At 54.1% G+C, this 25980-nt stretch overlaps 8 protein-coding genes across 8 annotated transcripts; 2 read left to right on the top strand and 6 right to left on the bottom strand.

Moving 5' to 3' along the window:
• Positions 1-435: 435 nt before the first annotated feature.
• L226DRAFT_387707 (uncharacterized protein) lies at positions 436-3171 on the top strand. Its single transcript, XM_067674466.1, has 10 exons — positions 436-1095; positions 1149-1274; positions 1327-1365; positions 1424-1753; positions 1805-1955; positions 2012-2135; positions 2205-2432; positions 2504-2606; positions 2663-2736; positions 2803-3171. Exons 1-10 carry the CDS (start codon positions 706-708, stop codon positions 3128-3130), a joined length of 1893 nt encoding a protein of 630 aa, XP_067536346.1. The 5' UTR covers positions 436-705; the 3' UTR covers positions 3131-3171.
• Positions 3172-5349: 2178 nt separating this feature from the next.
• On the top strand, positions 5350-7779 carry L226DRAFT_570024 (uncharacterized protein; the record flags this gene model as incomplete). Its single annotated transcript, XM_067684388.1, has 10 exons — positions 5350-5757; positions 5815-5940; positions 5992-6030; positions 6087-6416; positions 6479-6629; positions 6683-6806; positions 6861-7088; positions 7152-7254; positions 7315-7388; positions 7446-7779. The coding sequence occupies 10 exons, from the start codon at positions 5350-5352 to the stop codon at positions 7777-7779; spliced, it is 1917 nt and encodes a 638-aa protein (XP_067536345.1).
• Positions 7727-10401, bottom strand: L226DRAFT_612085 (MFS general substrate transporter; the record flags this gene model as incomplete). Its single annotated transcript, XM_067686349.1, has 17 exons — positions 7727-8094; positions 8160-8293; positions 8363-8555; positions 8619-8834; positions 8887-9006; positions 9066-9137; positions 9208-9256; positions 9307-9460; positions 9530-9604; positions 9660-9683; positions 9743-9762; positions 9810-9858; positions 9913-9941; positions 9998-10012; positions 10063-10130; positions 10180-10195; positions 10255-10401. 17 exons carry the CDS (start codon positions 10399-10401, stop codon positions 7907-7909), a joined length of 1569 nt encoding a protein of 522 aa, XP_067536344.1. The 3' UTR covers positions 7727-7906.
• Positions 10402-10820: 419 nt separating this feature from the next.
• On the bottom strand, positions 10821-13796 carry L226DRAFT_612084 (MFS general substrate transporter). Its single transcript, XM_067686348.1, has 19 exons — positions 13691-13796; positions 13236-13632; positions 13111-13176; positions 13043-13057; positions 12965-12993; positions 12782-12801; positions 12702-12725; positions 12573-12647; positions 12355-12508; positions 12247-12295; positions 12114-12185; positions 11939-12058; positions 11860-11884; positions 11795-11809; positions 11683-11741; positions 11428-11620; positions 11242-11375; positions 10942-11183; positions 10821-10885 (listed from the first exon to the last, which is right to left on the bottom strand). Exons 2-18 carry the CDS (start codon positions 13471-13473, stop codon positions 10996-10998), a joined length of 1476 nt encoding a protein of 491 aa, XP_067536343.1. The 5' UTR covers positions 13474-13632; positions 13691-13796; the 3' UTR covers positions 10821-10885; positions 10942-10995.
• A 601-nt stretch (positions 13797-14397) lies between these two features.
• On the bottom strand, positions 14398-15533 carry L226DRAFT_570021 (uncharacterized protein; the record flags this gene model as incomplete). The annotated part of the gene is made up of 2 exons (XM_067684387.1): positions 14398-14741; positions 14807-15533. 2 exons carry the CDS (start codon positions 15531-15533, stop codon positions 14398-14400), a joined length of 1071 nt encoding a protein of 356 aa, XP_067536342.1.
• Positions 15534-16041: 508 nt separating this feature from the next.
• Positions 16042-17833, bottom strand: L226DRAFT_387472 (uncharacterized protein). The gene is made up of 5 exons (XM_067674465.1): positions 17783-17833; positions 17578-17719; positions 16817-17516; positions 16212-16759; positions 16042-16156 (listed from the first exon to the last, which is right to left on the bottom strand). Exons 2-4 carry the CDS (start codon positions 17617-17619, stop codon positions 16239-16241), a joined length of 1263 nt encoding a protein of 420 aa, XP_067536341.1. The 5' UTR covers positions 17620-17719; positions 17783-17833; the 3' UTR covers positions 16042-16156; positions 16212-16238.
• A 1780-nt stretch (positions 17834-19613) lies between these two features.
• Positions 19614-21509, bottom strand: L226DRAFT_387455 (uncharacterized protein). Its single transcript, XM_067674464.1, has 7 exons — positions 21445-21509; positions 21212-21392; positions 20721-21155; positions 20536-20672; positions 20331-20484; positions 19673-20271; positions 19614-19620 (listed from the first exon to the last, which is right to left on the bottom strand). Exons 2-6 carry the CDS (start codon positions 21294-21296, stop codon positions 19718-19720), a joined length of 1365 nt encoding a protein of 454 aa, XP_067536340.1. The 5' UTR covers positions 21297-21392; positions 21445-21509; the 3' UTR covers positions 19614-19620; positions 19673-19717.
• Positions 21510-24022: 2513 nt separating this feature from the next.
• On the bottom strand, positions 24023-25731 carry L226DRAFT_533837 (uncharacterized protein). Its single transcript, XM_067680554.1, has 4 exons — positions 25344-25731; positions 24617-25288; positions 24233-24560; positions 24023-24174 (listed from the first exon to the last, which is right to left on the bottom strand). Exons 1-4 carry the CDS (start codon positions 25510-25512, stop codon positions 24165-24167), a joined length of 1179 nt encoding a protein of 392 aa, XP_067536339.1. The 5' UTR covers positions 25513-25731; the 3' UTR covers positions 24023-24164.
• Positions 25732-25980: the final 249 nt, after the last annotated feature.

The raw sequence follows: 25980 nt of genomic DNA, 5'->3' as shown, positions 1-25980 counted from the left end.
TTCTCCACATAACCGCGCAGGTCGTATATTCGGCCCTATGTTTTGGTGGATGGATATCGCGGAGGTTGGGACAACACTTACGCCGCTATATTGCTGAACGCTGAGTGAGAGAGGTCGCCGGTGCAAGAGTGGTCATAGGTGAGTTGAATATGCTTCAGACTCGAGCGTGGAGGGTACAGTCTGCCTGAATCCCGAGCGTGAGTCCATACGTAAACATCTGCTCGTCCCATCTCCATTCTGATGCTTTCGCTCCACTAGCGATTATTCTTCTCTCCACCGTTGTGATTCCGCGCCGTTGCCGATCCCACGTTCTCGTGTTGTGGACAAATAGTACATCTCACACTCAAGAGTGTATCGACGGAGATCCAAAGTAGCTGTCAAGCAAGAACGACGACCAGTTCGAGCTCGCTATTTGCGCGAATGATTCGGGTGAGTTGTATTTCCCGGTCATGACCGCCTCTACGAGCGCAGCACTTCCGATAGTGTTTCCGAGTGTGAACGGAGCAGTATGCCGACGATAAGGTTACACTGCTTGACGTATACCCCACTCCTCCCTCCCGACGCCACACTCATGAGACTCAGTCATCAGCCATCTTCTCTTGCGGCTCGGAAGTATAAGACTGCAACTCCACGTTCCTTCCGCCCTCACGGTCCACCTCCTATACCCGGACCTGGCTATCCTAACTCTGTCTCATACCTCACGTCATGTCATTCAACGAGAAGAACGAGACGCAGGTCTCGACGCGCAAGCCCTCCTTCGAAGGTCGCGACTCCTTCATCGAGCAGCACTCCTCCCGCAGAACGTCCACGGACAACCTCAATGCCAAACTTGCCAATCCCCTCGCTGGCCTGTCACACGAGAGGCTGCTCGCAGACGCGGAGGAGTTCGCCAAGACGCACGAGCTTGCCGAGTATGCGGAGACTATCCAGAAGGGCGCCCTTATCGCTCAGGACCCAACGGCGTTTGAGAAGCTCCCGATGCTGAATGAAGCTGACCGTTTCATTCTGCGGAGAGAGTTGACGCACAAGTGGGACCAACCCAAGACGCTGTACTACCTCGTCGTCATGTGTTCGATTGCAGCTGCGGTGCAAGGGGTACGTTCCACTCTCACTCTTTTATAGCACTACTCATGCGGAGGTGTTTCTAGATGGACGAGTCCGTCATCAACGGAGCGAACCTATTCTTCCCCTCACAGTTCGGCATCCAGCCCGCCCCAGGAGCAAGTGCGAGCAGGGAGCAGTGGTTGGTCGGTCTGGTGAATTCGGCGCCATACGTATGTCCCGATCCACCTGCTTCGTTGACCTGCTGACTCATATGCTTTGCAGCTAGGTTGCAGTGTCCTCGGTTGTTGGCTGACGGACCCGGTAAGTCCACTATATCAATTGGTTGTCTCCTACAAGTTCAACTAACTGCTTCATACAGCTCAACCGATGGCTCGGCCGTCGAGGCGCGATCTTCTTCACTGCTACATTTTCGTTCCTGACGTGCATCTGGCAAGGCGTCACAAATTCATGGCCCCACCTCTTCATTGCCCGCTTCTTCCTCGGTCTCGGGATCGGACCCAAGAGCGCCACTGTCCCTGTCTACTCTGCAGAATGCGCACCCCCGCTCATCCGTGGGGCCTTGGTGATGATGTGGCAGACATGGACGGCGTTCGGGATCATGCTGGGGTATGTGATGGACATTGCGTTTCAGAACGTCCCCGACAGTAGTGGTATTCGCGGCCTAAATTGGCGGTTGATGCTTGGAAGTGTAAGTGTCCTTGTCGGCTGGAAGAGACGCAACTAACGAATTACTCTACAGGCTGGTGTTCCGGCACTCATTGTCGCCGTACAAGTCTACGGCTGTCCCGAGTCGCCCCGGTGGTACATGATGAAGGGTCGCTACCCCAAGGCGTTCGAGTCCCTTCGTCGTCTGCGTCACACCGACCTGCAAGCTGCGCGCGATCTCTATTGTACGTCCGATCCGACTATGTGTGCAGTTTATCCACTGATCAATGCGGGGACACAGACATCCATGTTTTGCTCGAAGCGGAGAAGGAAGTCAACAAAAAGACTCGGAACAAGTTTTTTGAGCTGTTCACTGTCCCGCGTAACAGACGCGCTGCGCAGGCCTCGTCCCTGCTTATGTTCATGTACGTCCATCACCCCATCTGCCCTCGCTCTTCGCTTGGAATATGCTAACATGCTGGCGCGCCCTATAGGCAGCAATTCTGCGGCGTCAACGCGATCGCGTACTACAGCTCGAACATCTTCGTAGAGGGAGGATTCAGCCAGACGTCTGCGATTCTCGCGTCCTTCGGCTTCGGCGCAGTCAACTTTGTGTTTGCAGGCCCTGCGATCTGGACAATCGATACCTTTGGGCGCCGCAACTTGCTGCTCGTGTCGTTCCCGCTCATGGCTGCGATGCTGCTCATGACCGGGTTTGCATTGTGAGTGTCGATGAGCTCGCGGCTCGCCGAATGTGTAGATGATGGCTTGTTTGCTGACGGGGTGGCTCTAGCTGGATACCGGAATCGAGTCCTGCGCGTATAGGCGTCATAGCGCTGGGCATCTACTTGTTTACGGCTGCGTATTCGCCTGGAGAAGGTCCAGTTCCGTTCACAGTGCGTCCCCCTCTCGTTCAGTTCTTCTCTCTCGTGTATGACTCATCATCTTCAAGTACTCCGCTGAAGCCTACCCGCTGTACGTCCGCGACATCGGCATGTCGCTCGCCACAGCGACACTCTGGTTCTTGTACGTTACCCTCGCCTTTCTGTTTCCATTTTCCCTATTCACTGATCCACTCTTCTCCGCCTGTAGCAACTTCGTCGTTGCGCTCACTGTGCCCGCGCTGCTCGGCGCATGGACACCACAGGGCACGTTCGGCTGGTTCGCGGCGTGGAACGTCTTCGGGTTCGTGATGTCGCTACTGTTCGTGCCCGAGACGAAGGCGCTGTCGCTCGAGGAGCTCGACCAAGTGTTTAGCGTGCCAACGCGCACGCACGCGGCGTACCAGCTCAAGAACGCCGGCCGAAACTTTAGAAGGGTCGTGCTGAGGCAGAAGGTGCCCAAGATGCCGCCGCTGTATGAGCATGAGGGCGCGATTGGAGAGAAGACATATGCGCCCGGTGGGGTGGGGGCTGCGTGAGTTGTCGGAGCGAGCATTGCAGATGCGCATGTGAAGGCTGAGGCATGCTACCTTCGTGTTGCGTTCGCTTTGATCTTGATCTTTATATCGCTGCGCGCGATGTTCGAAGATAATTCTTCTTGCTTGTAGCATACCACTGAATCTGGATGTAATGTGTACAAAGACTCGGACTCCAACGCTCAGCTGTATATATCTCCCTGTAGACTGTCACCTTACCCTCGTTCGCTATGTATGTATCGATAAGTCGCATTTCCCTAATGCAATCTCTTGTTCTCGTGCACGCCCCAAAGCAAGATGCCGTACAACGGGCACTGGGGCTTGCTGGTGAGTTTCGTTTCGCACATGCCACGTGGTCAAGAATTCTGTTCTTACGTCCATGCAAGCCAGGCAAACGCGCATTGAGAAGACGTCCGAGACTCCGTACCACATTCATCATGCCGGTGAATCGACGACTTGGTCACCGGAAATCAGCTCAATGCTCAGCTCCTCGACTCATGCTCAATGCCAATAGTGACATCGCACTTGTCGTAGTCTCTTTCGCATTAGTACTAGCACGCCCAATGAGAGTCCTATTCATCCTAACTCTGAGTAGTGCATTGTGTCCTATTCATTCTGAAGCTGATTTTCATGCGCTGTCACCAGCAGTACCCTGATCAGTCTGAGGTGCTATGAATCTGCGTCTGGGTGATGATTGATCGTGGTGTGTCGCGCGACTTACTCAAGTTCGTCCTTGTATTCGGGTACGCCTCCACTGCCCTCTTGACCGGGCTCCACAGCTTCTGACCAGGACGTCTTCCGCTTCTCCAGCAACTGCGTCATCGCGCTAGCTTAGCCCGCTCTTCGAAGCGCGTGTACATCGCAAGGCGTGTTCGCGTGCTTCGCAGCTTCTGCTCCCGGGCCACGCTCCTTTTCGTTCCTCGAGACCAAGGCGTTATGCCCGCACCAGGCCCTTCCCAAGAAAAGGGGCGCAATTGAGGGGAAGACGTATGCTCCGGGACGGTTGGCGGCTGCGTGAGCGGCGAGCCCGGGTGTCTCCTCCTCGCGAGTGCGTGCGGCGGGCGTGTCTGGACTTCTTTATGAGTCGATTTCCTCAGTATTGTATTGCAACGCATTACGCTTAACGACTCTGCCTGCTTCTTTCATAGGTATATTACCGGACCCGGATCCGGTGTGTATCGTCATTGGCTCGGTGCCTACGTACGACACAGACAACATTGCTCGGCCGCTTCTGCATGGATCGCTGGCATAGTGATATGGATTCTCGGCTGTCGGCGTTCACTGGTTAGTCCTTCGGCCCCTCCTTGGAAGATGGAAGATCCCATCTCATATTCCTCCAGAAGCACCCGTTTCAATCCATCTGTCCTGGTATCCGCGCTGGTGTTCCAACACAATCCTATTGGCACTCGCATTCGCGTCCTACTGGTGAATGCAGTCCAAATTGGGTTTTGGCTTTTATGTTCCGTTCTGATTGACGATGATCACACAGACACGCGGCTTTGCGATGTGTTGATGAGTATAGGACAGACCCATTGCGAGCCTCGAGGCATGGAGCTGTGATCCGATGACACGCTTCGAGCCGTCAATCAGAAGACCACGGAAGACCACAAAGGTGGTCTTCTGTGTGAGCGCGATCAGCACGATAAGGGGTATGAGCACGTACTACTTGGTGCAGGCTACTGCTCCGGTTACTTACATTCACACCGTTGCGCGAATCATGAATCCGTCCTAGCGACGGCAGTGGGGAACTGCAGCTCCGGCATGTCGCTGGAGCTAGGAAGCGGCATTCACAGGGCGAGGCAAGACTCTGCGGGACGCTGTTACGCTTGTGCGTAATCCAGAACGCAATTGGGGCAAATGTGAACCGATATGTCTTCATCTCCCTTGGCGACAATGGCGGTCGTATTCAAAAGTGAGAGAACCATCATTACAGTCAACTTCGCGGCTCGCTAACGCTGATGTACGGAGCAGGGTTCTCCTCAAGGCGAACACTCCTTTGAGATTGTCCGGGTGCTTCGATGGTGCTACCTGGCCGCCCTCACGACTCCCTACCCCTGAGTGTATGGAAGTACTGCAGCAAGAGCACTTGACGACAGGATCACCATGAACACCGTCGGTATACTTAAGCTCGTCCATTCCGCTTGAGTCCTCACTGTGGCTCCTCTCATCATCCCTCGACACTCAAACGGACTCCAACTATCGTCGAATCGCTACTGTACGCCATGCCCTCCTCCGGTGACTACCAGACACGCGAAACTCCACCAATCGACGAGAAAGAATCCTTCGAGGGGCGCGAATCATACGTCGAGCTCCGCCCTTCCGACTCCCCGAGTCATACCAGCGCCCGTGACTTCAACGCTAAGCTCGAAAACCCGCTCTCTCGTCTATCGCACAAGCAGCTTCTTGCCCACGCGGCGGAGTTCGCACGGACTCACGAGCTCTCTGAGCACACAGAGACGATCCAGAAGGGAGCGTTGATTGCGCAGAACCCGGCTGCGTTCGAGACGCTTCCTGAGCTCACCGAAGAGGACAGGAGAGTGTTGAGGCGGGAGTACACACACAAATGGGACCAGCCGAAGACTCTGTACTACCTGGTCATATTGTGTTCGCTCGCTGCTGCTGTAGGAGGGGTATGTCTCTTCAGTTCCTCACGTGGTGCAGGCACTGATGAAGTTTCATCGGAGTAGATGGATGAGGCGGTAATCAACGGTGCAAATCTCTTCTTCCCAGCCCAGTTTGGGATCGAACCCCGGCCAGGAAGGGGCGCGACTAGAGAGCAGTGGTTGATTGGACTGGTGAACTCGGCGCCATCTGTATGTTCTGTCGATGGTCTACGTCTTTTCCATACTGATATCCATACGCAGCTGTGTTGTGGAATTCTTGGCTGTTGGCTGACCGATCCGGTACGTCCTCTCTCGACCCCGATCCCCGCGTTGGGCTGACTACATCCCGCACGAAGTTGAATAGATTGCTGGGTCGTCGAGGGACGATCTTTGTCGCCGGCATATTCTCATTTGTCACCTGCATCTGGCAAGGCCTCACCAATTCGTGGCCCCACCTCCTGGTCGCCCGCTTCTTCCTCGGCTTAGGTCTGGGTCCGAAGAGCGCAACAGTGCCCGTGTACTCTGCAGAATGTGCACCACCGCTTATCCGCGGGGCCCTCGTCATGATGTTCCAGACATGGACGGCCTTCGGGATCATGTTCGGCTATGTCATGAACTTTGCTTTCCGCAACATCCCTGACCCCGTCGGAGTCCGGGGTTTAAACTGGCGTCTCATGCTTGGAAGTGTAAGTCTCATCGCTACTGGGGATTCGTGAGACGGTCTCACTAATGGTGTGTATGTGTGCAGGCTGGCATCCCAGCACTCATACTCGTGGCTCAGGTGTACTTCTGTCCAGAGTCACCGCGGTGGTACATGATGAAGGGTCATTATATGCAGGCGTTCAGGTCGCTTCGTCGCCTGCGCCATACCGATCTCCAGGCTGCACGAGACCTATACTGTACGTGCAGGTCGTAACCACATTGTTCATGGTTAATACTACTATCTGTACAGACATCCATGTCCTCCTCGAAGCGGAAAGGGAAGTGAACAAAAGAGCCCCCAACAGATTCCTTGAGCTCTTCACCGTGCCTCGCAATCGGCGCGCAACGCTCGCATCCTCGATCCTCATGTTCATGTACGGTACACGTTCACTGCTCCTGCCACCTCGTCAGCTCACGCGTGCTCACAGGCAACAGTTCTGCGGTGTGAACGCGATCGCATACTACTCCTCCAACATCTTCGTACAGGGCGGCTTCAGTCAGACTGCAGCCCTTCTCGCTTCCTTCGGCTTCGGCGCCATCAACTTCGTGTTCGCAGGGCCCGCCGTATGGACGATCGACACCTTCGGCCGTCGGAACCTCCTCCTCATATCATTCCCACTCATGGCTGTAACGCTTCTCATGACTGGTTTCGCTTTGTGCGTAGGCCGTCCTTCCCACGACTCGTGCTGGTACACGAGTGCTCACCCGAGTTAAAATAGCTGGATACCCGAGTCGACCCCTGCTCATGTTGCAGTCATAGCTCTCGGAATCTACCTCTTCGCGGCCGCGTACTCGCCTGGAGAAGGTCCAGTCCCATTCACTGTGAGTCGGATACTCTATGATCCCTTCGGACCTTCGTCTCTGACACGTAGTCGTTTGTAGTACGCTGCAGAAGCGTTCCCTTTGTACGTTCGCGATATCGGCATGTCCCTCGCCGTCGCATTGACGTGGTTCTTGTGCGTTCGTTGCTTCCCATGTTGACACTAAGCTGACCGACCTTATTACTTCTTCAGCAATTTCGTCATCACACTAACTGTGCCAGCTCTCTTGGGCTCGTGGACGCCACAAGGCGTGTTCGCCTGGTTTGCGACATGGAACATCTTTGGCTTCGTCGCGACGCTCCTGTTCGTTCCGGAGACGAAGGCGCTCTCCCTGGAGGAGCTTGATCGCGTCTTCAGCGTACCCACGTCCACACATGCGGCGTACCAGCTGAGGGCCACAGGTCTTTACTTCCAGAAGCACGTTTTGAGGCAGAAGGTGGGGAAGATGCCCCCGCTATATGAGCGTGAGGGCGCCATTGGGAAGAAGTCGTATAAACGAGCAAGCGTTACAGCGGAGGCTGCCTAGAAGTATTGCACATGTTCCTACTTTCCGCAGATGACAGGAGTCGTCTTGCGCAATATCATACCGTTTGCATCTTTTGTGATTCCTAGTCGCACTATATGAGGTCTAACTTGTTCTACGATCCGACTACTCATATCGTATATTTGAAGTCGGGCGCACGGTCGCCAAGTCTTCGCAAGTCCTCTGGGGCCCACTTTCCCTCTGCGGTTTCCTCTTGGTACCTCATCTCCTTCCGCCGCATATTGATACGCGTGTAGAGAAGGACTGTTGGTGGGACAAGGAGCAGACCGAGCGCCATGAAGCCCATTTCGAGCGCGTCTAGATGGCCCGAGCATGTGGTCGGTTAGCTGCCAATGCAGAGTGTGCGTCTGGATTTAACGCACGACCTAGGATGTACCGCGGCGCGTCCTGCGTACGATATATGTTGCTCGCGATGATACCGCCAAAGCTCGAGAAGCTGAGCTGCATCGCTATGCCGACGCCACGCTTGTAGTGCCCCGCAAGATTGTTCGGAAGCCTGAGGTAGGATTGTTGTAAATAGAAGGGCTCTCGGAATCGTACGCTGACCTGAGCGGAACCAACTCACCATGCGGTAATGGCGGGGTAGCCAGAGTACCCGCCTATGACAATGAGAAACGTCCCGAAGTACTTGGCTCCTATAGATACGTTCGCGAGGTTGATGGCGAAGCCGACGAAGCAGAGCACAAGCCCTGCGGCGACGAAGGGTGAGCGTTTCTTGAGATGGTCGGACCAGACGCCCCACATGACTACGGACACCGCTGCGCCCAGTCGTTGGATGAGCATCGCTTGTGGTTTAGCAACAAAGAAGGACTAGGACATACTCGCAACAACGTAGGGCGGTACCGATAGCAGCTGTGAGATGGCGGGACCAAAGCCGAAGCTAGAGTTGTTGAGAGGCTGTTCATCCAAGGCCTTGCGGCTGTTGAGACGACATACCCGTTTATGATGGATCTGCGAAAGACGACCGGATGTAACTTCACCACCAATGTGACGAGTTGAATGAGATGCGTACGGTAAAAACAAAGTGATCCCATAAACTGCGTATAAAGGCATCAGGAGCTGCAGCACTCAAGAGAGGATAAGACCCACCTGCGATCGAGTTGATCATATTGATGATAGATAGTGTCCATACTTGCCAGTCGAGGACGGCCTCCCGGATATGACGAAGCTCGAGGTGCTCTTCCTCACCGACAGACGAGTTGTCGTACTCTGTTAATGTATCGAATATGTCAGTTCCGGCCTTCCGACAGTCGCTAAGGGGCACTCACTGAGACGGTGTATGATGTAGGCTCGCTCATGCGGAGTCAGGAATGTTGCTGTACTTGGAAAGTCGACGAGGACTGCCGTGACCATAAGGGACCATTAAGGTTAACCCGCGACTAGCGAGAGGGCGCAACAGAGACGACTCACGAAAGAGCGCGATGAATCCGACCACTACTGTGATCAGACCTTCTATGATCTGAATTGGAGAGTTAGCCTATTCTCTCGCTCTTCGACAGGGGTACGCACGAAGATCCAAGACCACCCCAACAGCCCCGCGGTTCCGGACATGAACGAGATCCCATATGCCAAGAGGCCGGAGAACGCTCCTGCGAATGATGCGCCTCCGATGAAGATACCCATCCGGGTATGTAGCATATGGCGAGGATACCACAAGGTGAAACTAGGAAAGGCGTCATTGTTAGTACGTGGCTACTGCTCCGCCTCGTAGCAGTAGACAACTAGAACTCACTGATAGAAGACTCCGCAAGCAAGGCCGCTCTCTACCATCCCGAGACAGAGACGGGTACCTAGAAGTTGAGGATAGCTGAGAGGAGTGTCATTCAGTACAGACACTTCCTCCGAAAAGATAACACTCATACGTCTTAACGATACCCATGAGGGTACTATCTCAGAAGAATATCAGCGATCTACCTCGCGTAGTCAAGGTGTAGAGCCTACGTACGTGACAAGCCCCCATGCCATCTGGTACCGGATCGGTGAGCTGCCTCCTGAAACCGAATTACACTCACGGTGATTCCGGATAGCCATCGGGATGGACGGAACTGCTTTAGAACAAGGCTAAGTGGTCCTTTAGTCAAGTTCACGCCGGATAGGAGAGAGAAAACGACTTACTTCGAAGGTATCGCGAAGCAGAAGTACGACTGGGAAGAGCACGTGTCTCCCTCAATCCCGAGAAGAGATGTAGTGCACCACGTACCACGAAGTACATCATCTAAAAGTCCCACTTAGTACGATCTCTCTCGCGTTGGGTATGCGACTCACCAGAGCAATGTTGTACTTGCTTCCCGTGAGCTTGAGCTGGGTCAACAGTCCTTCCAGCTTCGCGTTTCCTGACAAATTGTCAGCATCTACTGGTGCCGCATCTTGATGGCTATGTACCTACTGTATGTTGCCTCTATCCACGAACGAGAACAGGTACATGACCGTCATAATAGGCATGAGGCGCATATCGACCTTGCGCCATAGTCGTCGCTCCTCTTGCGGTGATAGGACGGGCGGTAGTTCAAGGTCTGCATCTGGCCGGGACTTCGCATTGTCGCAAGCAGTGGACACGTCGTCCACGATAACTTCGATGACTGCCTTCTCGCTGTCGTCTCCCATCGCAAGACCAGAGGTCGTGTTCGAGCGTACCCTCGAGTATCAGCGGACGTCAAGGGAAAGATCGTGAACGTAGATGGAAAGTCTTTCCGATATAAAGGAATACTTTAGAGTTCAGGGGCGAATTATAGCGTCTGCCTTTGACACCACTGCCTGAGAGCGTTCTCATGCGATATAAGGCCCACTGAAACAGAGCATTGGACCTTAGCTCGGGGTGCTCCTGGAGGCCAGCGTTACGTTGGGTCTCGTGTGAATGAACTATGGCAAAGGAAAGCCGAAGGGACTCACACGGTAAATAAAAGATAGCTGACTTGCATCCAAGGTTCCGATGGTCTAAGGACGGCACATGAGGGCTGCGGTACTCACGCGTCGTCTTCTTTCAAACCTTCCGGGGGTTTGATAGGTGATAGCGATACACTCATGCTCGGAGTCGGTACCATTTCAGCACGATAGCATTACGCGGGTACACATGGCGTGGTAGTAACGTCTTCGAAGAAGTCATGTGTCAGAACAGATCGAGCCGTAGAAAAACGAATGCCGCACCTTTTCCCTAAGCTTATCCACCCTAAGACACCAGCGGACCTCCGCACGCCAAGCTCAGAGCGTGTATCTGAAGTCGGGCGCGCGATCTCCCAGCCGTCTCAGCTCCTCCGGTGAGTACTTGACGCCCTTCTCGCTTGCCTCTCGCATGAGCACCTCTCGCTTCTTGTTGATCCTCCAGTACGTGAACGTGACTATAGGAGTCAGAATGAGGCCGATGCCTATGAACAGTAGCTCCATCCCGTCTACCCGACGCACACGCTTAGTTTGCCAATGGAGATACGAGGGGCAGCGAACACTCACGCCCTAGAACGTATCGTGGCGAGTCTTGAAGGCGGTACACGATCCCGGAGATGATGCCTCCAAAGTTACCGAACGTGACCAAGACCCCTAGTGCGACCGCGCGCTTGTAGTGTCCCGATGTGTTGTTTGGGACCCTAAGTAGCCATGAACTCATCCAAGCGATGCCAAGCATAAAGGACTACATACCAGGCATTGACTGCGGGGAAGCTTGCGTATCCGCCAATCGCGACAAGGAATGTGCCGAAGTACTTGGGGCCAGTTCCGGCGTTGGAGAGGTTGATGCCGTAGCCAATTGCGGAAAGGGCGAGGCCAGCGAAGACGAACGGGACCCGCATCTGGACGTGGTCCGACCATACTCCCCATATCATAACCACAATGACTATAGAGTAGCTATTGCGGTCAATAGCTGTAGGTATCGGGATTCGGGATATTGCTACATACCGGCTACGAGATATACAGGAACGGTCAGTAGCTGAGATATCGCAGTGTTGAAGCCGAAGCTGCGTGGTTCTTGTGAGTTGATTCCTCGGGTCGTCAGGAGACATGTGCGTACCCATTGATAATAGACCTAAGAATAATAGTCAGCATTGCGAGTATGTTGTCACCACAAGTACGTACGGTAGGAAGAAAGCGATGCCATAGACTGCAAGGCAAGAGCTGAATAGACAGGTACGTACAATGCACTTCAAGGACTTACTGGGAGTCGTGACAGTTGCATTGATCATGCTCAATGCCCAGACCTGCCAGTCGAGAAGAGCCTCTTTCACGTGCCGCCACTCGAAGTGCTCTTCTTCCCCGACGGACGAGTTATCGTACTCTGCATATGAGGAAGCATCAAATCAGAACCGGGGGTAGCGGAACTAAAGACGTACTCTTCTTATGTACGACAAAGGCGCGCTCTTCCATGGTCAAAAACTCCGCGGTATCAGGTAGGTCCGGAAGTACTGCACGCATAGTCATAATCGCCAGGTTACAGGCATAGTCAAATCGAGGATAACGACTCACCGAAAAACGTGATGATGCCGATAACTACAGTGAACAGTCCTTCAAGTATCTACCGGAAGGATAAACTTGTCAATCTCTGTAGGGTCGAGGGGAGCACTTGGTACTTGCGAAGATCCAAGACCATCCGAGCAACCCGCCCGTCCCGGACATGAACGAGATACCGTAGGCGAGGAGACCTGAGAACGCCCCCGCAAACGTTGCACCCGCCCAGAACATTGCGATTCGAGTTTGCAGCATAAAGCGAGGATACCAGAGGCTGAGGCTATCGATACGAGGGACAGGTCAGTCAGTAGTTCGTCGCCGGATACGTGGAGTTATTGCCGTACGTGTAGAAGACCCCGCATCCCAACCCAGCTTCGGCGACACCCAGACAAACACGAACCCCGACGAGCTGCGGGTACCTAGCAGACCTAGTAAGTAAGGCAGATTCCTGAGAGACACGGTAGGGAACGTACGTCTTCACGAATCCCATGAGGGTTCTTCAACCAAGGTGCTCAGCCACGATGTCAACTGGAAATGATTCTGTGCAACATACGTGATGATTCCCCAAACAATCTGGACGAAGGGATGCGATGAGTTGCCTGCCCGACAACAAGGGCTGATGTGAGACTCACCGTAATGATTGACAGCCATCGGGAAGGACGAAGCCTCTTAATGATCAAGCTGTATTCGCGATTGGAATGTGCGCAGGGAAGGCAAAAAAGAAAGATTGACGTACTTTGCAGGAATCGGGAACACATTGAAAGCCTTCAGGACACGTCAGCGATAGGCAAGCGAACGCGGGAGCACGACGTACGACAAAGTAGAGGGTCTGCATGCAGGGCTTAGTAGGACGCATGGACGCAACTGAAACGGGTCACGTACCAATGCAGTTGTATCGATTCCCTGTGAGATCAAGCTGGGTGACAAGACCTTCCAGCTTCGCGTTTCCTGCAGTACGCGCCTATTAACTTCAGTCGTTCGCAATGTGACATCATATCCAGACTCACCGATGTTACCTCTGTCCAAGAACGAGACCAAGTATAACATGGTCACAATCGGCATGAATCGAACGTCAATTTTCCGCCATAGCATTCTCTCCTCGCCCGACGTAAGTTCTGGGGAAGGGGGAAGCTTGTCATCTCCGCCATAGGCGAGTCCATCGGTGCGGGTCGGGACCTCGGCACCCTCTGAGGTATCGACTTGTATCTTCTCACTAGTCGCGGGGTAGCGGTCTTTGACGGACATAGCGAGGTTGCGGGGGGTTGTCAAGACGGTTCTCCTCCGGGCGTCCTCGAAGGAACATTTTCGTAGCACGACGAGACGCGCGAATCCCAGCTGACCACGTAGCGATCGGGTTTTCCGCTGTTATGCTTCTGTTCGGTCACAGGAAGGCTATCTTCGACCCTACAGGCTCAATTGTGGAACACTGATCGGGTACGTCAATACATACTCAAGAACTCACTAGATGTCGCTGCGAATGGGCGGCGTTAATGTCCTGCAATAGTGTCGGAGCGAGCGGGGCTTCACCCTTCATTCATGTTGTTTGCATTTACAGGTAAGTGCACGTTTCTCCCTGCGCTGTTAGTGCCTCTGTAGCCCCCGGAACGTGAGCCGGAAAAGTCGCGTACCCATCGTAGGCAACGTACTTGCTGCCCGGAGAGCTGCGCGATGACAGATATCTGCGCCGTGGCTTTCGCTTACAGTTAGATTCATGTAGTATAGCATCGGCCACAGCTTGGTATAATGTTGGTAAAACTGGACTTCAGTCGAAGAGGGAAGAGCAAGAGACCCGGAGTTGGCGCCGTTCCGACATGCCGCATTACCTCAGTAGACGCTGGCTATAGTCACGTTACGTCACACTCAGTCACTTCCTCACCGTGACGTTGCACGGCGACAAGTTGTCGTCCGACTAGCACGACGACAATCTCGCCACCGCTCTCCTACATTTACTTAGACGACTTGTGAGAGCCACATAATATTCTGACATCTGCATACCGGGCCGCCGACGCAACACGAGTAGTGTGGATACGCGTAGTAGCACTTTCCCTACCCACTGGTGAGGGCATCGCGGCTAGGCACTCGTCTCCGAGCTCAAGAACGTACGGAACTGTATGATAGCTACTCGTTGTGCAGGTGCAGGCACAGGTGCTAATGTTTCGCAATCCTTGATCAGCCTCCCGGATAAGGCTGAACAGGTTCCTCCACGATCTTCCCTCGCTTCCTGGGAGGCCGCGACGTTCTTCTAGCACGTCCAGCTGTCCCCCCCGGCTGATCTGGAAGAGGCGGAGGCGGCGTAGGTGGCTCAGCGGCCGTAGAGCCTGTAGGCTGCGCGATTATGTATATGGTCTCCGACGTTCCGGTTGCCGCAGAGGCACGAAGAGAGCGTCCGGGATCTCGCATGTCGGCCTCGGCTTCCTCTTGGTAGGTGGTCGTCCCAAGCTTGTCCGAAACAGGAGCTGCTCCGGAAAGTTGAAGAGTAAACGGAGAGGGCGAAGACCGTCTGAGAGGCTGCACTGTGCAAGAACAGGTAAGCCTACAGCACGAGCATGGAGCTAACCCTGCGTTGACAGTCACATACCGTCGGAATCCACGGATCTCCTGCGCGAGAAGACCCTCGACATAGCGCCTCTCGTACCCTTGAAGAGATTCGGTCGACGCTGGCAGAGGACAACCAGGAGGCTGCACAGCGCGATGAAGACCGCTATCACACCCATAATCATCCCGGCCAGGACCTCGGCACTCAGGGTGCTATTGCTCGAGGCGGGCGCGGCCGACCCCGATCCTGTCGAGGAGTACGTCTGGACAGCCATGTACGCCGTATACGGGAAGCTCGAGGACGGAAGTACCCATATATCGCTCGTCGGGGAGCTCGAGGTTGAGCCAGATGAGGACGAGGAAGTAGGCGGGGGATTGACGAACGTTACGGCCGTGATAGTGGCACCGGCGGTGGCTTCTGGCACGGGGGTGGCGGGAGGACTACTCCATACATTTGTTGTCGCGGAGGAACTGTCTTGCGAGGACGACGAATCTGAAGTGCGGGAATGGATTGTGATGGTAGTAAAGCGAGTGAGATGGAATGTCGTGGTCGTGTGTTTGACAATGTGAGTTGCTGCGGACTGGCGTACGGATCCTTTCGAAGGCTCGGTGAGGGTGTCCGTCAAAGAAGGTGTGTGAGAAAGCAGTGAGGTGGTTGGTATGGATGTGTGCGAGAGTAGTACGGCGGTGGGTATGGAATGCGATATGGATACAGTTGAGATGTTATGAGTCGCAGAGGCCGGTCCGCTGGCATGAGGCGGTGGCGGCATAGCTAGCGTTGATGATGACTAGCGTTCCTCTCAGAGGAACGCATCCTTTGAGCAGAACGGCTGAACGAGTGTTGTGTGCTTCGAAACGGACTGTGCCGCGTCTTCAGCCCGGAGGAATAGTGGGGAAGTGCGGTCTCTCTTGAGCGTGTATGGCTGCCTGATACCGCACAATGTCAGTCGTATAGATCGGACGCGAAGTAAACATTGCGCCTACCAGAGCCAGTCACGGCAAGTTCGAAGAAGGGATAATCACGACTGCGAGCAGTGGCATATATGGTCCGGCGCACGCTCACCGCCATGAGCCCGAGGATGTGCAGAAGCTGATATTCAATCACTGTTTCGTAACAGCATGCGGTACCTGGAGGATAGACAGCTCAATGGGAGACAGGACATTGAGCTGCCCGACGACCTGTATCAAAATTTCGACAGATTGTGACCAGTACCGTGGGGACGAACGAACATCACACAGTCGTGAGAGGGATTCTCGAGCGGCAGAGACTCACCTCATTACTCCTGTGGACGGAGCTCGCACACAAGTCGCATGTGGATAGGAACCGACAGAAGGTTCTCGTTCGTCTACTCTACCGCGAACGAACGCCCAGGTATCTCTACAAGTCACTACACTGAAGTGATAGTCTGTCAGCACGTCTCCAGTCCAGCGAATACAACTCGACGTACCGTATAGCCACAGCGGAAGAGCAGAGCTCAGTACGTCTGATATGGCGGGGGAAGGACGTCCCCGTTGCCCAGCGATCCAGGTGGTCCTCCAGCCAGGCGGATTCCTCCATCCAGCTCGTACACAGCCGGACCCTGCCACTCAACAAGGGGCTCATCTCGGCTCTCTCGGGGCGAAGTGGCAGTGTCCGAAGGTGATCGTTGAGAGGCTGCGGGAGTACCTTGCCTTGAATGATGATTGTTTGATGGATCGTTCGTCGCGTGCGAAGACTTTTCCATGGAGCCCACTCGACTCGAAAGAGTAAACACATCGATGGGGTGGGCCGTCGCCCCGGGGCTGGCCGTCGCTGCCTGCGCAGCGAGCGAGTCAAGCTCGTGTCCGTGAATATGAATGACGGTCCCTTCCGGATCAGTCCCCGCCACACTGTGGTTAAGAGACGATGAGGGCGGATCATCGTCCGTGACGGCAGCCAGAGGGGTGAGGTTCTGGTTAAGCAGGCGCTTTGAGGACATGTCTAGCAGGGACGAAGGCGAGGTGCCAATATCGTATGCTACAAAATATTACGAGGTATCAGTTCGAGCACTGCATAGCGTAATGAGCAACTTACGTTTCTCAACGGAGGATCGAGGGATTCGATGACTTTGAGTCATACGGCGCCGGTACCAACACAGTACTCCGAACATCGCGAGCACGACTACAGCCGTAGCGACTGCAATTCCCACAATCGCAGCGATACTGAGCGTGGGCTTGGATGTCGATTGAGTAGCCGTCGAAGATGGTGGGTATGAAGTCAGACTAGACGATGTGTAGGATACGGATGGATCGGAAGACTTGATGGTGGTGCTGCCAAGTCCAGAGGACTCGGAGGGTATCATAGGGGGCTTGCTCGTAGGAGGGATGGTAGAGTCTGGGGATGTAGAGTCTGGGGATGTAGAGTCCGGGGATGTAGATGACGAAGCGGAGCTGTCTCCTGTAGGCAGGGTTGATGAAGTAGCATCTTGCGTAGACGTTGAGGTTGAATGTATGCTCAGTTGACCAGACCCGGACGTTCCGGGTGGACTACTAGATGTCGTAGTGGTTGTTCCAGACCCCTGAGAATTAGTTTCGGAAGGTGTAGATGTAGATAATGTCTTAGGAGTAGCGGATGAGGGGAGCGGAGGGTTTCCGGAAGAGTCCAAGCAGCTATCGTCGGCGCTGCTTTGGACAACGTAAGAGGGCGGTATGGCCGTGCCGTCTCTGTCATGAACTTGAAACTGAACCGACGTGCCGGCCGGGACATTGGTGTTCCAGAGATACTGGGGAGCCGTCTGTTGAATGTGGAAATCCCTGATGTGGCTTTCGGGGGAAAATAGGAAGGTCAAGTCGTACGGCGACGTCCCTTGTGTCCAAGTGATAGTTGTCGTATCGCATTGCTGTACGTTTCCAACTGCTGATATGTCTATCGCACTGACCCGAGCGAAGAACACGGAGAAAAGTGCAACAGAGAGCCACGTCTTATGGTACCGCAGTGCTATAGCAATACGTATACCCTCAGCGTGTGGATAAGTGCTAGTGACGGAGGAGATTGACCAACCTGTAGACCTTCGTAGCTTGCCTCGGGAAGACGGCGGACCTTCTGTTGCTGTCGAGTTGCGTGCGTCCAGGAACGAAGGTCTTTCGGTACAACGGAGTATGAGAGCGGTGATATATTCTCTCGAAGTCACTTGAGGTTCGATGATGAAGAGTAGGCAGGGCAGGATCATGAGTGACTGAGTGAAGGAGCGTGAAAACGAGTGGATGGGTCGCGTCGCGGTCGCTGCTTGTAATGAAATAGTCGATCGTAGAGAGAACAAGACACGAGGGGAATCCTGGAATCATGTGCCGACGCCACCTCCTGCCAGACTACTACTCGGCTCGGCAGCTGTGGAAGTCATGGTTATATGTCTCCCGCGTGTAGACAACAATAACAATAACGTACTTTCAATCAATCAAGACCTTGCAGTGGTCTACTGTTTGAGTAGATATGCACACGAGTACTGGGGTATGTGCGGAGAGAGCTGTCATCGGTTCCATGGTGTATGTCAGGGAACTATCATACCGTGTGCTTGGCGGTAGCTCGCTCTTCCCTTTTCTTGTAGGTTGGTCGTGGATCAAGCTGATTATGGGGAGTTCCATTGTTGTTCGTGATTTCTTCGGACCGCCCTTGGACCGCCCGTACTATCAGCATCTGTCAATAGCTGGGCATGGAAGACAGAAAGAGCCATCGCTGCGTTGTTATAAATAGCGAATCCCATAAGAAGACTCACGAGTCGCACGCAATACAAGGGACTCTAGATGTCCTTATGCCCTGCTCGTCGTGCTAGCGAAAGTGATGTGTCAATCGTATGCAAACAGTCGTGCAGGGGTATATCTCATACCAGAGACGGAGCAAAGGGGAGGCTGTTGTTCCTTGGAGGAGAGGGCGATCGTGAAACCACGGAGGCGGCGCTTACAAGTACGTACTTACAACCTTTCCGCGTAATCACGCCCACCCTGAGGCCCACTGTCAACTCGAAACCTCCCACACATCGTTGTTGGCGTGTCTCTATTCATTATAGGATTTTCTATGATGCGGTGAGTAATCCCGAAGACTTCTACGTCCGGGATATGACATACCTCCGATGGCAACAATGAAACGGCAGCGAGACGCACGTCAGAAGGTCTCGTACGGTGGTGTGAACGAGAGTTTCGGGCGTGAATGAGGCCTGAGGGCTCCCCGGGTTGTCGTCCAGCCAGGCAAATTTCCTCCATCTAACTCCTACATGACCTAACCCTGCCGTCCGGCACCGAACTCCTCGGGTCTCCCGCTGAGAAGTAGCGATAATGTCAGAAGGTGATGGTCGAGAGGCTACGAAAACACTTTCCCTTACGCTACGACTGTTTGATGGAATGCCCATTGCATCCGAAGACATCGATAGAACGGGTTCGCCCAGGAAGTGTGAGTGTCTCGATCGACTGGGACGTCGCGCAGTAGCCCGGGGTGGTCGGCAGCCGAGCGGAGGGTCCAACGAGCTACTGTGTCAACTACATTCCCGCAATCAGCCCGTGAGCGCAAGAAATATGAAGAGATATGGACTTACCCACAAGCTAAACTGCTCATGAGCTGGAAGAGACTGAGTTCACAGCGCCCGTCACTTGGAGGTTCGAGGATATCCCTATGAAACCGACATCGGCGTCACGCGCAAGTCTAGTGAGTCCACATCAATTGAACTAGAATTCGGCCGGGTCGAAGGATCCCTGTCCGAACACGGTGTGCCTCGGGGACATACGTGCCCATGACACAGGCGAAAGCATACCATGCTCGTCACATCGTAACGCGCTCTTCGCTGCACTAGTATCATCACGCTAGTTCCATTACTGTACATAAATGTCCCAATGTCCATTTTCACCATACTAACAAAGGCCCTGTGAGTACCGTGATTGCGATGAGACCGATATAACATACCATAATGTCCTATGATCAAACTGATAATTCGCGGCTGATATCGAGTCAGTACCTGCGGTATGGAGGCGGAAGAGTGAGAGAAGCTTGGAAGGACGTATCGTCGTCGTCATCGACCATGTCAGGAGGTCCTCCAGCCAGGCGGACGCCTCCGTCCAACTCGTACAAGATCCGTCCCTCTCCTTCGGCGGAAATATTATCTCGAGCCGTGTGCGGGACACGGGAGGCGTCGGAAGATGATGGTCGGGAGGCTATGAACACAACGTTCCTCGCAGTTGGATCGGATGGAACACCCGGCGAAGCAAGCTGCTTCTCGATAGACACAGCTCGATCAGCGATGCCGGGTGCTTCCGCAGATAGGGGGCTCGCGGCGACGAATTCTGAGATGGCTGGCTGCGCAGCGATAGAATCCAGTTCGTGAGCATGGATGTCGAGGATGGTCGCTGGGCTCAGCTCCGGACGGGATGCCGGAATCACAGGGCTTCGTGACAGGAGGTCATCGTCTATGGCGCAGCCTGTAGATGTCGACGTTACTTGCTGTCTCATCAAGGCCTTCGTAGATGTGCCTGATGAACGCGAGAAGGGGGCATTATAAGGCTGGGCTGCAGTTCGAGGACCATGAATGGGCAATGTACGGGATAGTTCTCAAAGACGCACATACCTGCGTCCCGTCTGTATACCGGAAGATCGAAAGATCGACCGCTCTGAGCTCTCCTGCGCATGTATCTCCAACAGAATATCCCGAGAACTGCGACGGAGATCGCAGCAACGGTAGCCGAGATACCCGCGATCGCAGCTGTGCTGAGCGAGGACTTCTGTTCCATATGAGAAGGCGTAGAGGGTGGTGGTGTTGGAGTGAATCTCACCGGTGCTCCGGTCAGAGAAGGCATTGAGGATAAGCTCGCTTGTTCCGAGGTAGATGTGTTACTCGTAGCAGGGGATGTAGGGCGCGAGAGGCTCGGTGACCCGGCTGAGCTCTGCGTTGAGGCAGAAGTCGCTCCTCCTTGACTAGCTTGAGTGTCGGATGTGGTGAATGACGTAGAGATCGTACCACTATTTGAGGTACTAGTCGAAACCGTTGTTGTAGATGAGGGAGCAGCGTCGCCTGAACCATTTAGACAGCTGTCGTCGTCACTGCTGTCAACTGAGAAAGACAGCTCAGCGGCCTCGCCACTATCGTCTTTGGCTGCAACCTGCACTTCGGTGCCAGCCGCGAGAGTGACCTCGAAGGAAAGTGAAGGGTCCCTTTGGCGCGCCTCGTGTACTATGGGTTCTTCCGGGGGAGCGATGACGACGATCTCGTATGGAGGTGTGCCTCGCGTTAATTCAAGAGTCGCCGTAGCGCATTGCTGGACGTCCCCTCGTACATGGATTGCTAGCGCTTCCACGCGAGTGACGAGCGCGGGCAAAACGAGAGCGATGACCCATATCCGAGTATGTCTTTGGTAAATGATCAGCGATGGGGGACTCGATCGAATACCTGAACCTGCGTGATGGTTATTAGGAGGCGTTGCGGAAGCTATATCAAGACAGAAAACTCGCCGTAGAAGCCGCTGTGGATCTCATGAATTCGGGCATGCGGTATGCACTTTCTCGTATACTGGGCGGGCAAACCGCACTGGCACATGCCGTTGAAGGTCGAGTCGATGATAATGGGGAAGCAGCGATTCCTTGAGACCGACGCTGCGACGGATCAATGAAGATTGCTGTTGTTCAGCGGTGACTGTACCTGCATGATCAGCGCGAGTCGGGTACTAGGCGCGAATACAGCCCACCTCAAGGAATGCTCGCCGTGCGTGTGGAGGTTGAGTGAGAGTTTTAAGTGGTGGTAGCGGGTCTCAAAAACACTTGTTGCTGTGACAGTCTATAACCAAGCAACCTGGGAAGTCGAGACGGCCGGGGTGCATTGAGTCCGAGACCTGCGCACAGATGCCACGTAAGCCCACGGAATCGTCATGGATTCTATCACAAGAAAGAGTTCTATAAAGCCACGACGTAGTGGGTAGCTTCGGTGGCTTTATTGTGTTTTGATACGCCACAAGCGATATAGAGAGGCAACCCTTACCCTGGCTCTGTGAGTTCTCTTATTGACTCAGAGAGTGTCGATTTTCATTTGAGAACGCAGCAGGTCCATCATAGTTCGTCTCTTCAACCGCGCGATCGGGATCTGCCATGAACGTGAGATGGTGTGTTAGTGTGCTGGGAAGTTTCGGATCTGGAAGCATTACATCGCAGGTACTATGTGCGCTGTACGCGCCGGAGAAACCGAGGGGGATGATTCAAAGCTGAGTTCGTGGCAAGATGCCGCAGTGGACGGTAGCGGTGACTTGTCATGGTGGCGCTTCGGCCTGAACGGCCTGAACGCCGAAGTGATAACGCACGTGATCGCGATGGTACGCAACGCGTCGACGCGTGCGTCGTCACGTTGGTCGTAGTACTCATCGCCTTGTTCAGGTAGTAATTCAAAGACATGCTTTACTAAGCCCACAGTCTCCCTCAAGTACCAAGTAATACCGATCAGCCCTCCTTCACCCAGTGTAAGGAGGCGGCAGGCTGGATCCCACACTTCCGCCATCTACGAAGTCGACTCGCCAGTCCAAACCACTACTACTTCTCTCCTCTCCAACATCCGGGGACAAAGCCCTCGCAGTAACCAAGCCTGTCAGATACCGATCACTCTTATTATCACGCCGCTTTACGATCACTGACGGACTAAGCGTACCTTCTGTCGCCGCGGCAGCGCCTCCTCGATCTTCTCCGTCTTCAGGGTACGTGGCTTTTTCGTCAGGTTCAGGGCGGAGGAATGCTGTAGATATCCGAGTCGGCGGAATGTCTGTGCGCTCTGAACCTGAAGAACTCAAGTGGACGCTGTCATGAGGGTGGATAGGTGAGCCGAGAGCCGTGATAGGTTCCGGAGAACCCTTCGATTTGTCACTCTTGCCATTGACATGTTCGGTGCTCGTCTCAAAAACTGTGAAAGTAGAACCTTTCAGTACTCTAAACGTTGGCTGCGACTTGAGAGATACTGACCGTATGGTCTAACCAGATTCTTTGTCATCCTTCTCCGTCGACGTCTCCGGATGAGACATAAGGACACCGTAGCGAGGAAGAAAACGCCCAGGATCGCCCCGACCGTGATGCATGCAATGAAAGCTCGCTTTGAAATCCAGCGATGCCCTGACGCACTGACACCGCCCGAAGGCTCAGCCGCGATTCGATCAGACGTTGAGGAAAGAGTCGCAGATTGCGCCAACGATTGCTGCGATGACAGGATTGTCTGGGTAGGGTGAGTCGAGGAGGACGTCGTCTCGGGGGACGATGTCTTCGGGGACGATGTCTCGGAGATGGATGACGACGGAAACTTGGACGGCGCTATGGAGAGGGATGACGACTCGAAGATGGACGACGTTAGGGAGAGGGTCGAAGTCTCGGAGGATGACAAAGTGCCAGATGAGGTCGACGTCTGCGAGGGTGTAGATTGCGTTCCAGGGCTGTCCGACTCCGGAAGGGTAGCGACATCAAAGTGGTCAAAGCTAACCCATGCGCGGTCTTTGAGAGTGAATATCAGCGTGTGGGTTCCGTTGGGGAGTTGCGAAGAAGAATAGAGGACGCCTGCTGACGCCCCCAGGAGCCTGTCCGGGCATTGGTTGCACCACGTATTCTCAGATGTTTGGAGGAGGGACGGAACGTCTCCGTCAATCACAAAGGTAGATGTCGCGGGCTGGTCTAATACGCTGAGGCTTTGAAGTCCGTAAGCCGTGATTGCGATCCCTGTTGTATCGCACAGGTCAGTACATCCTCGTACGCTTGAAAAGAGCGATGCAATACCAGTGAAGGTGAGAGTTGCGTGGTCCTCTAATCTTTCAGTACCAACGCCCATGGATTGGACCTGAGTCCATTGTCCGAAACATACAAGGTCCGAGCTTGATATCGTGACGTTCTTGTCTCCCATAGACCGGGTTTGGGCTGAGAAACGACTATGAGCGGATGAATTGTTGTGATACATTGTGTGTAATCATAGTACGCACCTTTGAAGTCCGTTTGTAGAGGAGTAGGGCTCGCAAATCCTACCATCCATTTTATGTGTAGGTGCTTGGCCGTTGGTACCGAAGAGAAGTTCCAATAATACCATGTTCCAGGTTTGCTACCGAGGTGAAGACACCCTTCAAGTGCTCCGACTGCAACCTGTCGAACTGTATTTGGCGTATCATTGATTCTGAGAGTTCCGGTCGCTCGTTCTCGCGCTGACAACATGTTATATTGCACGACATGCCCCGTAGTACTGCACACTCGATCCGCTTCTCTGGTCTTCACTTCCAGCTTTGAAGGTCCGTTCAATGGCTTTTATATGGTGTTGGATCAAAACCGCGGCGACGGTGATTCCGAAGCGTCTACGCACGATCTGCATGCATAACGACACCGCCGATATAATACAGAGTCCCGGCTACACGGCAAAGGAACCGAGACCGCGGAGCACTCCCATCCTACATCCTCGTCATTCCCATCTAGGAGTGCGATCAGGGATACGTCCAGACACCAGTGCAGACAGAAGCGTGTACGCACCGTCCGCGCAGCGGAGCTAAACTCGGCATCCGGTCATCCTCCCTTTTGTGGTCTTCCAGTTGTGACAGTGGGTGTGTCGCGCTTGAAGTGCTCAATCTTCTCAAAGGGGACAGAGGGAGCGGAGGCTTCGAGTCAATGAGACCGTTGTATGGGACCAGCCCGTCGTCGATATCACTCCTGGTCGGGACCTGCGGATCGTGGGAGGTGTACCCGTAGGGAGGAAGGGAGAACACCGAGGTCCCGATGTCAGAGAAGCGACGCGCGTCCTTCTCATGCGCGCTCGGAATGGGTTCGAGGGATGGCGACTCCGTGACTACGACTGCAGGTACTGTTCGGGAAACGTGCGTGAGCATCGAGTAGGAAAAATGGTTGAAGGACTCATACCAGATGTGAGCTCTGTCCTATCCCGTCTGCGTCGCCTCCGGGACACGTAGCACCATGTAACGATACCGCCTATCACTAGTAGGCTGACCACGGATATTCCGACAGCGAGTCCGGCGCTGGCACCCTTCGAGAGATTACCGCTCCTTCGCGAAGATGATTCACTTGACGGTGATGCTGTTGGCGCCGCGTAAACCGTCAGGCTGTGGCTGCTGGCGAGGGAGGTGGAATAGCTCGAGCTTGGGGTCGGCGCACCTTGTGCGCTAACGGAAGCAGCCGGCGTGGAAGAGACCTGCACGGAGGAGTAAGATACGATGGAGCCATTGAAACCGGAAGTGGAGGGAAATGCGAGTACCGTCCCTGTGGTAGACGTGAGGATACTTGTCGCTTGAGCTGAGGGGTTGGACTGCGTCAACGACGACGTCTGTGGTTCGATGACGTCGTCTCCCTGTCCAACGAGAAAGTAGTCGATAAATAGGGAGGAGCCAATGTTGGTGACGACGAGTGTATGCGTCCCGGGGAGGAGGCTTGAAGAGTTGAAGAACTGTACGTTGTGTGACTTCAGGCTGAAGACTCTCTCCTCCGAAAACAGGAACGGGAGAGCTCCATCAATCGCGTATGTGGACTGCGCTGTTCCGCTAGGCGAGCGGTCACCATATACGCTGACCCATTTGCCTGGACTGTGTGTCTCAAATGTCGTAACATAGGGGCAATAACCGCATGTACTGACCTGTGAAAGTGAGATTGACTGTGTCGCCCACAACGCTGGTCTCGGATACGGTATTCTCGTGATCTCCCTGGCTATCTGTGTGGTGTACCCAGTTCTCGGAGTATGAAAGACCGGTTTCGGCATCGTCGATCTGGTCTACAGGGGCCCCCTTGAACTTAATAATCGTCATCTAGGAGTGCCTCGTCAAGACCGGAGGACGCGACCGGAAGTAGCGTGGATGAACAGCAGTGGGTAAACGGTGGGGTACAGGGACGTAATACAAGACGTCGAACTTGCCCCGCAATCGGCATGGTCACCGTAGGGTTCATACATTGCCCTGAAGCCGCAAGTTCACCTTCTATATCTTGTGATTGAAAACCATGGAAACGACCACCTGTCAGTTAGCACGTTCTATCTGCTCACGATGTTACTTGCAGTGCTTCGTGAACTGGGGAGCCTTCGCGCCTTGATATAGTCCCACAAGATGTCAGGCTCGAGTTGGACGTGGTTGACAGCGTGGCATATCGGATATCGTGAGATTCAGTTCCTCATATGTGTTATGCACAATGGTACAGCCATCCTGAGGCTCCCATCTAGCTCTAGCATCGTGTATTTGCAGGTTCTACTATGCAGGATGTGAGTGCAAGGGCCGGGGTTC

Source organism: Lentinus tigrinus (genome assembly GCF_003813185.1).
Source record: "Lentinus tigrinus ALCF2SS1-7 unplaced genomic scaffold L226scaffold_9, whole genome shotgun sequence".
Classification (NCBI taxonomy): domain Eukaryota; kingdom Fungi; phylum Basidiomycota; class Agaricomycetes; order Polyporales; family Polyporaceae; genus Lentinus; species Lentinus tigrinus.
This window is presented reverse-complemented; position numbering and strand designations above follow the sequence as displayed.